Here is a 15,910-nt window from a genome sequence, read left to right on the forward strand (position 1 = left end):
CTAAAATTATTCTTTCCGATTTATGCCAATTTTGATGTGTGAGTTACAAGATTTCTGTAACTAAACAGGCGTTCCTTTTTATTTGTGGGCTTAATTTGCCTTGAGGTTCCTAACAATAGATTGAAAGCAACAGAGATAGTAATCCACTCATATGTATCACTGACATTAGTGCATACGAATGTGCCATAGCATTAATTGGTTGCACAACCGACTCTCTTTTATCCACCCTGCAGTGATATAGCATGCAGTTCTTTCCTGAAATTTGACTGATCAGCTTTACTTCAAACCAGCTATGAATTTCTCTATATTACTGCCAATTAAATTCATCTCCTCCACACATTGATCTGAAGGAAACTTCATAATTTTAAAATTCCTATTCTGTATGACTTCTCAACTATGCTTAAACAGATCAAATAAGCTTGGAAAGCAACAATTTTCATCTCACTTGCAATCTGAAGAGCATGGTCTCATTGATCCTCCTTGGTAACAGTGCATTATCTCTCATGCAAAATTTTAAATCATTTGAATACCTTTTCTTTCACACTTTTGCTAGTTTAATTTTGGTGCATATTTCTTACTTTGTGCCAGTTTTTCTTCTGTTTATATGTTTCACAAACAAATTTTACAAAATGAAACCAGCTTTACACACTATATAATTTTAGGCATTTTCTCCCTCCTTTGTTTAACCAAAAATTCACAGCCTATGATTTGTCAGTGAAAGCTATTACTGTACCTGTTTTCTTCGGGCTAAGAAAGTATTCTTGTTCCAGATTCTTACTGGAACAACAATTATCATTCAAAACACAATACATGGAACTGTCAGAATTATTACTGATTTCTTCTTAAGTTTCCGAAGTTTCTAATGAAAGCTAGACATCACATGAATCAACGTCCACAAAATTAACTAACAAATGACATATGTAAGTACCACTTTCTTCATATTTCATTTTTACAAGACTGAAAACATTAACTGGATTCCATATTACTGTGAAACTCTGGAACATGTACAGACAAATGCTATTAGCAGACATAAATAAAAAAAGTACAATGAATATTAATCCAGTTTTATCTCTTTCTTAATACTTACCAAAATTCACTTTACAATTACGATTGTGCAGTATTATCTGTTTAATAATGTGCTGTCAATTAAATATAAGTGCCTGCTGTGTTACATTTGTGCAGTACGTCACAGCACCAGAAGGGGTGCACATTTTGCCAGCTGCCTGGTGCACTACGAATTTGGTAATTTTCAAAATTTCTTTAAAAATATTTATGGTGAATTTTAGCCACTAGAATTTTGACAGTATATTTCTTTATCCTTCCATATAAAATATGCAGGTTTCAACATGTCAGACAGAACCATTTCCTTGCGAGAATTCAGTTCAGACTCATAATGAGTCCTAGGCAATTTACACATTTAATAACCAATTTGCTTCACTTCCTCAAACTTTCTTTCCTCCTTTTTTCAGATAAATGAATATTTGGTTCCTAAGGTAAACAGTTATGCAATTTTTTTCCTTGTACCTTTTGTCTGCTGCTGCCAAATCTTTTCAAATATATACTAGAACAAAACTGTATGACACATTCCTATTCTCAACATCCTAAGTTATAACTGTGCAGTTTGTAATCTTTGAATACAACACACAAAGTTATTGTATATAACTTTTACAATGCAGATAAGCATGGTAAAATCAGTGCACACATGCTAAGAGTCAATGGAAGAAAAATTACAACTTTTACAAATAAATTTAAAAAATGCAACTAAGGACTGCATTCAATGCATTCCATGCAAGAGACACAAACAAATCATAAGTAAATTTGTCAATGAGATTAAAATTTATCACTTATCAGTTCATTTTTAAATTTGTATGTTATGATTTGTTATAGTGCAGATTTACATACATTTAAACCTCAATAAGTTATTCGCTTTTCTGTCTATGTGATTAATCATTTAAATTTATTAGTCATCTAAATATATTTCTCCATGTTACACTCTGATACTATCTATATTCTGTTTTTGGCAACATTGTCTCAATGGTTGGCCACTAAGTTCTTCACATTTTTGCAAAAACTATATAAGTGTTTTCATTGAAGTTATATGCTAAAACAGTTTCTGCTCAACAGAGAATGAATTTGGCATTTCACTCTTTGAACCAGTGGAAAAATGGTGGGCTGAAGCTCTTCAGACAACTGCATGTTTAGTAATAATAATCGCAATTAATCTGACAGTGTTGTTTAAATGCATATTGACATTCACAGGATAAAGTTTACTAAAAACTAAAATAGAACTTGGCTGTAAGGAAAACTCTAATACACTTCAGGGTTGCTAATCTTCATAGAACACAGTTTTGTTGTGAATAAATGCTGTCTTATTTTCAGAGACTGAAATTCATACTGATAAAACAAAATTAGCTACTCTTCAGTAGTAAGATGATCAGTATTTCATCAATATTATTAATGTGTTCTCAAACATGAACCACTTTTACTTTTTGAGGTCTAGCTCTGCAAACTACATAGCCATGCTCTCAGTTTCTCATATCATCATCATTTCTTTCTTCGTAACTGAACTGTCTCTCACAATCTACCATATTTCAGTTTTTTTCTGTACAAGAACTATTTTTCTTCCTTTTTAATATATTAAACACTTCACCTCTTTAGCAAAAAATTTTTCTTCTCAACATTCTGAATATGTAAAACCTGCTATCCTTCCATCACGGTTTCAAATGATCAGTTATTCTATTATTATTATCTCTAATCACTTTCATTTACTTTATTTTATTTTTTATACTCTCATATGTTCCACAGAAGTAATTCTAGCAAGTACCACATCCCATGTCTATGCTGGTACTGGCCAATCCTTGCTTTAACTCAGTCGCAACAAATTTTTAAATGAGCTGAAACAATTCCCCATGAAATTTGGTCTCTGTAACAATGTGGCATGCAAGATGATAAATGTTATTGAAACTTACCTTAATCTTTCCTGTATACTCTCCTCGACCACCAAAAAGTCCGTAGCCACCAAGAAGGATGTCAGTGTCTGCCATGAACCGAATAGCTTCAATCGAATGCCCGGAGTAGCCCCATCCACCACCATGGCCTGAAATTTGTAGAATAATACCTTATTCTTCAATGACTGTTTGTTTCAATCACACAATAAACACAATGTATAAATTATGCATAAATAAAGCTTTATAAAAATTAAAGACTTGAAATAAAGAAGACAAGTTCCATAATAAGAAATTTTGAGGTTTTGTATGAAATAGGATCTACATGTCAAGCCCAGTAATGTATAAAAAGTACAAACTGTATGAATGAAAATGTAGTACCAAATGCAATCAACAGATGGTACGCAGTTTAACAGCCACTGTTGTTAACATATGAAAGGCTCTATGTTTTGCATGCTTAATCCTTAGTGCTAGATAAAATGGCGGAGGCTGCAGATGTTGCAACAGTTTGAGTGGAAAGAAATGACAAATGAAAGGAGAAGGTACCTTAGCAACAATGAGGAAAAAGCTAAAAAATGGAGGAAATGTATATATAAGTCTAAGTAATAAACATATTCCTGCAAAAGCTCTCCAGCACAGGAGACAAGTCTCATTACTGACTGCTAAACTGCACCACAACTGGACAGACTGTTTATTCCTGAGCTACCAAATGTATTGTTCCAGAAGATGTAAGGACATAATACAGTAATCATAATAAATAAAGCCATTTATCAGCAGTAATATGAATGCATCTGACTGCTTAGATTTCAAGAAAGCAGCAGATTGTAATATAAACACAGCAAATCTAAACATATCCAAAACACAATGGCTATGGTTGGACGAACATAAGCACCACGAAATTGAGGCCTGCGAAGGTATCCTTATTTTGAGAAAAGGTGTACAAGTACATGACATCAAGAAAAAGCAACTATCTGCCCTTGATGACACAACCACATCTGCAGAACCTAAAAAATAATGACCACATCCAGTTTTAGAAAAGCAGAATGAACTTTTACTAACTTGTTGCTGAGTACTGAAAAATGGAACTTAGAGCTTCTCATTGTATTTGCACTTTCAGTATTCTTTTTACACTATAACAATACAATGTTTGTAATTTCTTTTGGAAACCAGATTCAAATTACGCTCAGCTTTCAAATAAAACACATTAATAGTGAAATTATGACCATAAATTACCTAGTATATTTAAAACACATTTTTCTCAAATTCATGATTTTGACACTTTGAGTCTTTTTTTATTTCAAGTCTTCAATTGCAGAAACAATCAATTTTGAATAAACTTAGCAGTAAAAAGTTCCTTTGTCTACGCAGGTTTCATTTTAACAGCTATACTGAAAAGGAGAGAAAGGGGAGAATAATGCTTTTCCATAATTGCAATGATTCTCAATAATAATAAAATAATAAGGTGAACTCCCAGTTTTAGACTATGGCTATTTGGTGATGTCACACACTTTATAGTGTCAGGAATATATTTTTTCCCAAAACTGCTTGCAATACTTTGGTTTTCTTTATATGTAATTTGTGACTCATACACAAGTTTCATGTAAACATGGTGACAGATGCAGATCAGCCATCTGGTGGTTCATCTTCTAGTCATTGATCCTGGAGAACTGACAAATCCAGAGATCTAACAATGAAACTCCAGGCAGGAATATCAACAATGCAGAAAAGACAGATTGCTACTTACCGTAAAGAAGACATTTTAAGTTTCAGACAGGCACAATTAAAAAACACTTACATAAAGCTTTCGACCACAGTCTTCATCAGTAAAGGAGGAACACACACCATTCACACACGTAACCAAGCACACATCATGCACACATGACCACTTATTCCAGAATCGCAGGCCAGAAAGCCCGAGACAGCATTCCGGCCCGAGATGCTGGAGATGGCTGTCATGAGTGCATGAGACGTGTTTGCTTGTGTGTATGAGTAGCGTGTGTTTCTCTTTTACTGATGAAGGCAATGGCCAAAAGCTTTATATAAGTGTCTTTTAATTGTGCCTGTCTGCAACTTAACATGTCTTCTTTACGGTAAGTAGCAAGCTGTCTTTTCCACACTGTTGAAATGAAGAGGTCTCTACTGAATGGAAAAAGACACATCCGGACGTACACAACATGAAAGATTAAAGGGACCAAAAAAAAAAGAACCAAATTGGCTAACATTATTTATCAGCTAAGACTGTAGTACATTATTATAACTGCAGGAAATACCTTAGGAAGTAAACAGCAATCTTTAGAGCTAGTGGAAGATGAGTTTGCACACTAACTTTAAAGCTGTAATGTATTACGCATTTTAAAGATGATTTTCAGTCATTAAATTGTAAGTTGTTGTTAGGAACAATTTTTACTTAATTTCTGGTAGGAGAGATGAGACTAGTAACTTATGCCTGAGCAGGGACAGATTTATTTCTGTCACCAAAGGATGGGAAAGACCAAATACACTAATTAACTGCAGCCAGTAATGCCACTGAAGTTTTGCCAAATAAGCTTTAAAAGGACAGGGAAGGGAAGGGAAGGGAAAGAAAGACAATTTTCATCAAATGGGTGACTTCGACACACTCTCCGTTAAAATTACTTAGAAATTTCACAGTAAGAATCAGCATCACAGTAAATGCTTGGTACAACCAAACTTGTTCTTCACCATTTTGGTCTTTTCATGTTCCCTCCTAATTTTACCATCCCTGGCTGTTCCCTCTTATACTACGTCTACTGTATTTCTGTTCACCTGTTATTTATTGCCCTGCTTTTCTTTCTGGTTTCTGCAAATGCTATCTCAGATCAAGTGAAATTTGGAATGTCAGAGGTTCAAACTGCCATCCAGGTTTAGGTTTTCAATAATTTCCCCAAGCTGCTTAAAGGAAGTGCTGGGGTGGTTCATTTAGAAAGCACACTGCCAAATTCCTTCCCAACTCTTCCCTGATCTCAGTTTGTTCTCTGTCTACAACAAACCTGCAGTCAAAGGGGCTTTAAACCACAATCGTCCTTCCCTCTGGTTACCTAAGATTCACCAACTCCTTTCTCTTCCATCTCTCTGTTCTATCTACTCTATGTTACTACCTAATATTTGTTACTATGTCCACCTCGATAGCTGAGTGGTCAGTGCGACGGATTGCCATGCAAAGGGTTCCAGGTTCGATTCCTGACTGGGTTGGAGATTTTCTCCACTGAGGGACTGGGTGCTGTGTTGTCTGCATCATCATCATCATCTCATCCCCATTGACACGCAAATCACCAAAGTGGCGTCAACTCATAAGACTTGCACCCGGCGAAAGGTCTATCTGACGGGAGGCCCTAGCCCCACGACATTTAATTTCATTTGTTTCTATATGTTTATGATATTTTGAGGGAAGAATTTCAGAGTTCTGTTGTTGTAATCATCATCATATGTGACTACTGCAGTGTTATCTCTATCTGCCTTTACAACATGAACTCTGTTTTCTGCAAACTTTCTATTAATGCTAGTAAGCAGTTTTGAGTCAGTTTTACTTGATTTAGGCAATTAGTACAAGACCAGTGGCTCTTATGAACTGTGTTCCATGCTTCAGTGTATTCAACAAAATAGCAATAAATGACTTTCTTCATCTAAATTGTGGATTTAAAAAATACTTTTTATCTTTGAACTCACAGTATTTTCTTCATTCTATATTAGTACAGCTGTGACTTATGTAATTTTTGTACTGATAAGTGAAATATTGGTGGTTTAATTATCTGTCATTGAATTCAAGTTCTGATTTGTGGGGGATGATCAGAAGAATAATTTCTAATCTTTGAAGTCAGAGAATAATTCCTAATCTTTGAAGTAAGAGACTGGAATTAAATTTTTATACCTTCTACAAGTGACTAGCTGTTTCTCCCTCATCTAGCTATTGATGTTAGGAAAGATGTGGAAAAAAGGTAGGTGTAAGATGCATTTGTTTATTGATTTCAAGATGCAGTTTATATATTTGCTTGTTTAGAGTGTCACATAGAAACTTAAGCATTATTTTGATGAAACATCAAACAACATGTTTTTACAAATATTTGCAGCTGAAAATGGTTTCAGTCCCTCAGCAATTTTCAATTGTAATTCTTATCTGATGCAATTTCCTAATGCAATCAGGATAAGATTTTTCTGGTAACATTTTACCATTCTCTCTAAATAATAATAATAATAATAATAACAACAATAATAATAGTAATTGCACTAAAGTGTGTCATAAGAATAATGTGATGTTTATTTGCTGTAAACTTCAGGACATGCCGTTAAAGAAAGAGTATTTTAACAAAGGTTTTGTTGTAAACTATTATAGTTGAAAATGAATAACAGTGTAGGAAATTATAACACTACACAAAAGTAGCCTCCATGACTGTAAAGTAGACTTTGACTAAAAATGGAATTAATTATGTTGTGCCATGAATTTTTTATCATCTGTATCATGATGTGAATTGCCTGATGTAGAGCAAACTCAAAATATGTTTCTTCCTGATTAATGTATTCTATTCTGGCAACAATTTTGTTGAATTATATAGCTGCATCACCTACAGTGTATACTTGTTATGATAAAACAAAAATAGTTTTCACTACATTAACCTGTAAATGGACAAACATCAATAACCTTTATAATTGTTAATGTTTAATTATTTTTTAAAATGTTAATGTTTAAAATCACCATAATAAGTTGTGAAAGTGATCAATGGAACATGTAGCTAACTAAATATATAACTCAACTGACCTCAAAGATGAACTGACACTGTATGATTTCTTTATGAGGATGTCTAAAATCTCATGCAGATGTCTACCATCAATAATACATACCTGAACTTGAGACAGACACTAAGTATCACATTTCTATCATTCAATTTTTAAGAAACAAATATAAATGTGAAATCATGTATAGTTTCAAAATCATCTGATTTCTTATGCAAGACAGACCATTAGTTTAAAGTTATAAAATTGTTTAAAATGGAAAGATGAATACTTTGATATAAATTTTTATATCATTTACAATTATGACAATTGTGTACGTTGAATACATGGCAGATTTACAATAAAAACATACCTGTTGATTAAAAAAGAAGTAGGCTGAAGTTCTGTATTACTATAAAACACTATAGTGTAGCTACAACAGAGTACGTATAAACATAGTAATTAGTATTCTCTGCCTCAGACTGTAGCATTGTCATCCATAAATTCTTCAGTGGAATAGTAGCTCTTCCAGTTAATAAGTTATTCAGAAATCTTTTCAGTTATATATGCTCCATATACTGTATATATATATATATATATATACTGCATTTCTAAATTTTTAAAATTTTATTAGAGGCTTTTTGTCTTGTGTACTGTGGCAACTGGACACAAAGTTTTAAATGACACGTGGGAAACTGAACATTTTTCTGTGACTATGAGCTCTAAATGAAAATTTTTGAGTGTATGACTGTTACTGTACACAATAATCAAAACTACAAATGTATACACCTGCTACCAGAAAAAAGCAGTGGCTGAAAACTGAACTGCCCACCATGTTACACAGGAGCCAATCACATTACAGAGTACAAAGTACTGCTCATAATTGTAATTGTGTGTGTATTTGAGGGAGTTACACTTTATCCTTTAAAAACACAAGAGAACATCTGCTCCCTGTCATTCCTAGGATTTCATCTGTAGAAAGGCCCTTGAAGTCATGAGGTGGAGTTAAGGGTGGAAAAACAGAAAGTTTTGTATCTGTATGTGTTACATCCTAAAACTTGGCTGTACTGCAATACAATCAGATTACTGGTGACAGTCTCATCACTACTCAGTTGCCAGTAATAAACACTGGATCAGAGGAAGACTCCACATTGCACTGTCGGTAAACATAAACATATTTAGTGCCAAGCCTACAGAAAGTCCGCATTACACTGAGAAACCATCATCACCCCAGGTAGCACCACAATCACAGAACCATTTTTCCTACATGCCGCCTGGAAACCAATCGTGAAAGCTTCAGCTGGACATTTACATAATCAGGTGCCTGACACACAGCTTGCCTATTCCAGCCGAGTTCCAGTCCTGGACATCAGCCGTCTCTCTGAGTAATCAAGCTGTCACTGGATGCACCTACAGCAACACTGACCACAGCCTCAGTAAGACTCTGCCCGTAGCACACTTCCAGAGCCACCTCGTCATCAACTTCTGTGGTTGCCATTAGCCACTGATCACAGTCTTGTTGGGTTAAGTTTCTCCATATGTCCCACGAGCCACTACGCCATTGCAATGTGCAACCACCACTCGTCACTGACCGTGGCCTTGCCAGGCACTGCCTACCTTAAGTTCTTTGAGCTGCTTAGGCACCATCTGGTACAGACGTGGCTCATTGCTGACCACTGCCATGGCAGCCTCTGCATTTGTAGACACTATCAGAAACTTCCTACTCTTGGGACTGAAATCAGAATTGGTGATAACTTCCTATTGAAGCTACTTACATGGCAGGAGCTGCCACACTGTGCAGATACACTGCATTTTCCTGCAATCTCATGTTGCATTGGTGTCGGGTCAGGCACTGATGCTGGTGGTGGAGGAAAAGATCTGTGCAACGATGTCAACCCAGGCAGCACCAAAATCACAGGACTGTTTTTTCAACACCGGTCATGTGCCACTTGGAAACGTATCATTTAAACTTCTACCATGCACACACGTAACTTGTCTGTTCCAGCTGAGATCCAATCTTGAACATCAGCTGTCTCTCTGAACAGTCAAGCCATCACTGGATGCAGTCACAGCACTACTGACCACAGCCTTGTAGGACTGTCTGCAGCACACTTCCCAAACTGCCTCATCATCACCTCGTGTAGTCACCACTTGCTACTGATGACAGGTTCATTGTATTCAGCTTCTCTGTACGATCCTCATTGCTGTGTGCATCTGCCACTTGTCGCTGACTGTGGCCTCAATGGCAACTTCTTGCTTAGAGTTCTTTGAGACATTCAGCCATCATTAGGTGCAGCCGCCACTCCCTCTGTCTCATGGTACTCATCATTTATTGTCTCTGTGAGAAGTTCTTACTGGTGGGGTGCAGAGTTAACCTTATGATGGATTTGTCAACTTGTCAACCTTTTTTGTGTGACCCAGGTCCACTTTACCTTTTGTTCATGTTCACTGTTGAGTGACATAATAAAACATTGTTCATCGCTAACAGTGGAATTTCAGTTATACTGTGGCTTCATGGGACTCATCATTCATTGTCTCTGTGAGAAGTTCCTATTGGTGGGATGCATGGGTTAACATTATGGTGAATTTGTCACACAGTGACTCTTATTTTCTTGTTGTAAAGTAATTACTCTTTCTTGTGCGACCCAGGTCCATGTTAATTCTTGTTCATGTTCACTGTTGAGTGACATTTTACATCGCAACCAGTGGAATTTCAGTGGTGTTGCTCCCAAGTGATCACTGACACAAAAACAATAATTATCTGAATATTTCAGCCCCTTGTATAATGACTTTGTACTCTGGTGAAGCAATCAACAGATTGGCAAGAAACTGCATGACAGTAAGATTCAGACTAAACCTCGCTTTAGGCAATTATTTTTTTTGTTTTATTGCATTAATTTACTTAATCTACAGAAGACAGAAAATTAACAAAACAAATAAGTCACAGATCTTAATAAGATTTTTTCTGCCTTTAAAAGAGCACAGCAAGTGGTTTCTTTGTCACTTAACATCCCGTACAATGGCTGTTCACTTCAATGACTGTCTGAATCCTGTGAAGAATGGAAGGTACAAGGTTAGTAATAATTCTCTCATTTTCTGACACCTTCTCCCAGGCAGCTACGATGAGATTCCACAGGTCATCACAAGTTCTTGGCACAGAGTCACTCCAGCTCTTTCACATGCTATCTTTCATCTTTGTCCATATGTTTTCGATATGGCTAACATCTTTTACAGGTGAAGGCCACTCAAGAAGACAAATCTTATCCTGTTCTGCAAGCGGCATAGAAGTCAAGTACATGAGAACAAATCCAGCTGCAAACTGCTATGGACATACAGGCACTGAGACATCCCTTGCAGGATGGTCTCAAAACAGGCACCATGTGAATTATGTACTTGTATTGAGCCACCATTTACTATATAAGATACCGATACACCAAAAAATTTTACATACCATCAGTCACAATAGATATTTCCCTCAGAAAACGTTAATCAGCAGAGCCGATGATCATTAAAGAGCTTCCCCTTGATGGTCACATGTTTGCTTCGTAGTCCAGTCTCCCACAACCACTGCTGAACAGTGTCAACTGACATGGGAGACACAGTAGTATGTTTCAACTGTACTGGGTTTACCGAGCGAGGTTGCGCAGTGGTTAGCACACTGGACTCGCATTCGGGAGGACGACGGTTCAATCCCGTCTCCAGCCATCCTGATTTAGGTTTTCCGTGATTTCCCTAAATCGTTTCAGGCAAATGCCGGGATGGTTCCTTTGAAAGGGCACGGCTGATTTACTTCCCAATCCTTCCCTAACACAAGCTTGTGTACCAACAAATTCCCTTCCTCTACAAGAGCAATGACAAAGTCATGAATAGCCTGTGTTCACACATCAGACCACACACTGTGAACTACCGCAGAATGAATGGTGTGACAACAGACATAATTCACTGTGTTACATTGTCAGTCAAAGCAGCTCAATACTGCCGCCACAACTGATGTGATAAATTACTCCACAATGATATTCCCCTTCACATAATGTGATCTTATCAGGAAGTTTAGCAGTTTAGTCCCTCTAAATGTGTCCATATAGAGTTTAGATTATTAGACAGTTTTTTAAAAACTGAGGGCAACAGTCATCACATTTGAGAGTTTTCCCACTTACAACTGGAGGGTTGGGCCAGTGATTAGAGCAATTAAATACTTACCAACCAGGATGTCATGGGTTCAAGTTCTCATGTGAACATATTTTGCATGGATAATTACAAGTATTTAATGAAAGTGAAGATAAACTTTATGAAAGATAATATAATAATATGGGAAAGAATAATACAATATATTGTTATAGATGATCATAATGCATACCGTTTCATTTTGTCATTCAGGCTGTCTTTTACCATTAAATAATTACACATAAATTTTTGTCAATATAATCAAAGTTTCTTTCCATCTGTTACTAAGGCATGATTTTATGTCATTTATCACCCAATACACTGTTAAAACACAGATCTGGACAAGATTGCCTGAATGGCACCACAAAACACTATGTATAATGATTATCCATTTTTTTTATTTTTCAAAAACTAAGATCTAGTAACCTGAACCCTTTTATAAGAGTTACTTCTGAGTGATCCCTAAACCAGTTTGATAAAGTGCGCTGAAATTGGTCAGTCACTGGTTGTAGCCTACCTCTACCAGAATTCAATTATAAAGTTATAAGAAAATATCTACTGTTGTGCCAAATGAATAAGCTTTTGAGAATCTTTATACTACTGCTAAATGGTGCTGGAATTAATATGTGATCATTACTACTACTACTACTACTACTGCGACTGCTATTAATTTGCAGAAGTTACAGTCATCCAATATGAGTGGGCTAACTGCAAATGTTTTTGGCAGTTTTATCACTTGACACTAAAAGTAACCCTTGTTGAATTACCCTAAAAATATCACTTTTACTGTAGGAAACAAACTACTCATCAGAACAGAGGGGTGTTTTCTATATAGGACATTTACCTTACAGCAAGGAAGAAAAAGAAAAATTAACTGCTGTAAGTTAACACTGAATCAAATCCTCAACCCTTTACGCAGAAAGCAAGCAGAATGAATAGTCACTTACAGTGAGAACTAGCAAAGTTTTTGCTATTAAGGGTCTATGTAATGTATCAATAGCTAATAATAATGTATTTTATTCGCAGAAAAGCTTCTTGTCTTCTTCGAATACATACAGGACAATTTTTGCATAATATTTCAAGTGATAATTCCCCTTTTGCATGTTCTCAATGTACTCTGGAAAAATGGCTTCTTATATTTCATTCGTGTCAGTGCTGTGTCATGCTTGGCTATGATTTTCCACTACCAGTTTCTGTGTGTCAAGTGTACAATAAAGGAATGGTTAGCATTTTTATGTTTTTAAATAATGAATATCTTTGCCAGGCAACACACATTTCTACTGATTTTTCCCTCTAGTATTAATGGCCTTGTTATATCAGACAAGTTTCCACGCAAAACTGTAATACATTGAATAACAGTGTGCAAATATACTCGCAGAAGGTATGAGAAGTATTTCAAAGTTAGTTGTAGAAAATATATATTATGATAGGAAGTAATTTACTGCATTCTTTCAATAAATTTTAAACTTATGAAATCCAAATGTTCTGTTGTTTGGGGAATTCCTTCTACTTGATTAACTTCAAATCTTACCAGCAAAAAGAACACAGAGGTGGACAATCTTTAAATCATTACACAGGTTTCACCAGTCTATACTAGGTTCTGAAGGTTGCCACTATACACTCTCAGACACATGTGACCTTCTGCAGAAGCTCTTATCACTGTGGGGCCATCCTGCCTTGTAACCAAAAATTCTTAATAGAAACCACCTTTACTTTCTTCTTTCATTAACTGATCAGTTTCATACCATATCAACAGAATTTACAGTTACTTTGTTTCCAAATTACTGAATGTCAATCTTGTTAGTATATAAACTTTTCATACACCTAACATCATCAGTGCTTATTTATCCTGCCAATGCATATTTCTAGAAAATTTAACGACATAATTGTTGTTTAAGGTAGACTTACTTTCAAAGCGTGTCACAGCTGAGAAGTCCTCACGGCTGTACACTTTTCCTGCCTGGCGACCTTCATGTGCCTCGTCACACAATGTTGCTGTTTGACGATCACGGGCACGGCACGTGAGTGTGTCGAGGCAACCGAGAAGATGCAAGGCGGCCTGAGAGCGTGTCACATGGCAGTGAGGAATGACAGGAAGTGCCAGCTCGGGACTCAAGATAGAAAGATTTGGCTGTACAGAGTGCTCTATAGGTGGTACTTCACTTGCTACAACGTTGTAACACGCGAGCTCTTGGTTGCCTGGGTGGTAACTGCAAAAGGTATAAATTATTATGAGGTGCTATTCTACTGAAAATTCTACAACAGCAAGACGAGAGTGTCTACTGTATTTTAACATTATTCTGCACAGTGATTGTTAGTCATCACAAAATAAAATTAACCTGAAATATTCTTTAATACAAACTGATAAATTGTAGTTCACAATATTAATTCCTCATTATTTAGGTTGTATCACTAGGTACTTAACTTACAACTTTGATAAAACACAATGGGTACTATTTATAGGACACAATTATACTTCTAGACAATGTCTCTGGTGTCTTTTCCCCATCAGCAATATCATGGCTAAAAATTAATGAAATAAAGTCTACTTGGATAAATGATATTTTCCATGCATCTTTCCACTACGTCTTCTGCACAACAGAAATTAATGACAAGTGTGGGAAATATGAAGGGAAGAAGGAATGAGGAGTGGTTCGCTGTTTCTGTTTTAAACCTCGGAATAGCAGAAAGGTACAAAAAACAAAAAAATTACAATAAGTGACAATATAACAATAATGAATTTTCTAGCTCCTACACTGCGTTTTTCTGTTCACACCCTAGCAACAACTTGCAAGATGATGAAACAAATATTTTTCATCACCTAGTTAAAGGCAAGCAAATTCTCATGCTGAGATGGGCCCAGTGATTTCCACCACCCCTCCCCACAGTGCATCTACAATAAGAATTGGGTCGGCTGAACCAGAAAGGAGTGTGCCACACCCCCCACACTAACTGCCATGAGAAAAGGAGTGATACGGATGGAAGTGTCAATGAATTGTTTTCACAATTCTGTTATCATTACCTGTGTTTCCTGCTCATAAAGCCCCCCATTTCGTTGTTAACAGCAAAGCAGACAAACCTTGTGATGGAGCAGGAGCAGTCTCGACACACAGATTCTACTAAACTTCTACTCTACAAAGTATGCTTACCAAGTAATGTTGGCAGCAGTAACGAACAAGTGAATGTTAACAGACTGGTGCCAATTTTCTCCACTACTGACAATACTGACAGTAATGTTTAGCAAGGAAAGACTGCACTATAGATGAGAGGTGACCACAAGATCCCTGATCATGCATTTGTCAGAGGATGGTATATTGTTAAGTACTGTTACATCAAAATATGTATTTATTAACTTCTCCCTGTGCATGAAGGCCTGCTATGTTTTTGCATAAAGTAGGTAAAAGTTGTTGAGTGTTGAACAGTATCTCCTGAATACACAATTTAATCAGTTTATCAGTGTTATTGGTTCAAGAGCCCATACTTGGCAGTAGAGATGGGTAGTTCGCGAACGAAAGGGTACAAAGGAACGGTTTACCTAGATGAACGAAAGGACTGAGGAACAAATTCCAAGAAACGATCGGTTCATAGTTCACTTCGGTCGCGGCGGTATACTTATAGTTCCCGGGAATGAGGAACAATTGGTTCATAGTTCACTTCGGTCGCGGCGGTCTACTTATAGTTCCCGGGAACGAGGAACAATCGGTTCATAGTTCACTTCGGTCGCGGCGGTCTACTTATAGTTCCCAGGAACGAGGAACGATCGGTTCATAGTTCACTTCGGTCGCAGCGGTCTACTTATAGTTCCCGGGAACGAGGAACGATCGGTTCATAGTTCACCTCGGTCATGGCGGTCACTTCGGCAGTTCTCATTCCAGCCTCGATCGCATGCTCGTCTCAGTCTCAGTCTCCCTCGGCCGCACTCGTTGTTCTTCGCATGACCACTTGTCTCAGTTCCACTGCCGAATGCTCCTAGTTATTTCAGTTTCCAAGTGTTTGTTTCGTTCACTGCGCTTGCCCATTTTACATGTGTTCCAAACTGGTTTTGCACTTGGGTCTGGCTATTCAGCGTCCACGAC

The 15,910-nt window shown here is 36.7% G+C and overlaps 1 protein-coding gene across 1 annotated transcript in view; it reads right to left on the reverse strand.

Moving 5' to 3' along the window:
• LOC126188563 (E3 ubiquitin-protein ligase MYCBP2-like) overlaps positions 1 to 15,910 on the reverse strand; it is a 215,363-nt gene that overhangs the window by 53,134 nt on the left and 146,319 nt on the right. Inside the window, exons 19-20 of the mRNA XM_049930164.1 lie at positions 13,743 to 14,044; positions 2,970 to 3,097 (exon numbers count right to left, since the gene is read on the reverse strand). Coding sequence (XP_049786121.1) covers positions 2,970 to 3,097; positions 13,743 to 14,044 — 430 coding nt within the window. The remainder of the gene's footprint in view (positions 1 to 2,969; positions 3,098 to 13,742; positions 14,045 to 15,910) is intronic.

The sequence above is a fragment of the Schistocerca cancellata genome, chromosome 5 (assembly GCF_023864275.1).
Source record: "Schistocerca cancellata isolate TAMUIC-IGC-003103 chromosome 5, iqSchCanc2.1, whole genome shotgun sequence".
Lineage (NCBI taxonomy): Eukaryota > Metazoa > Arthropoda > Insecta > Orthoptera > Acrididae > Schistocerca > Schistocerca cancellata.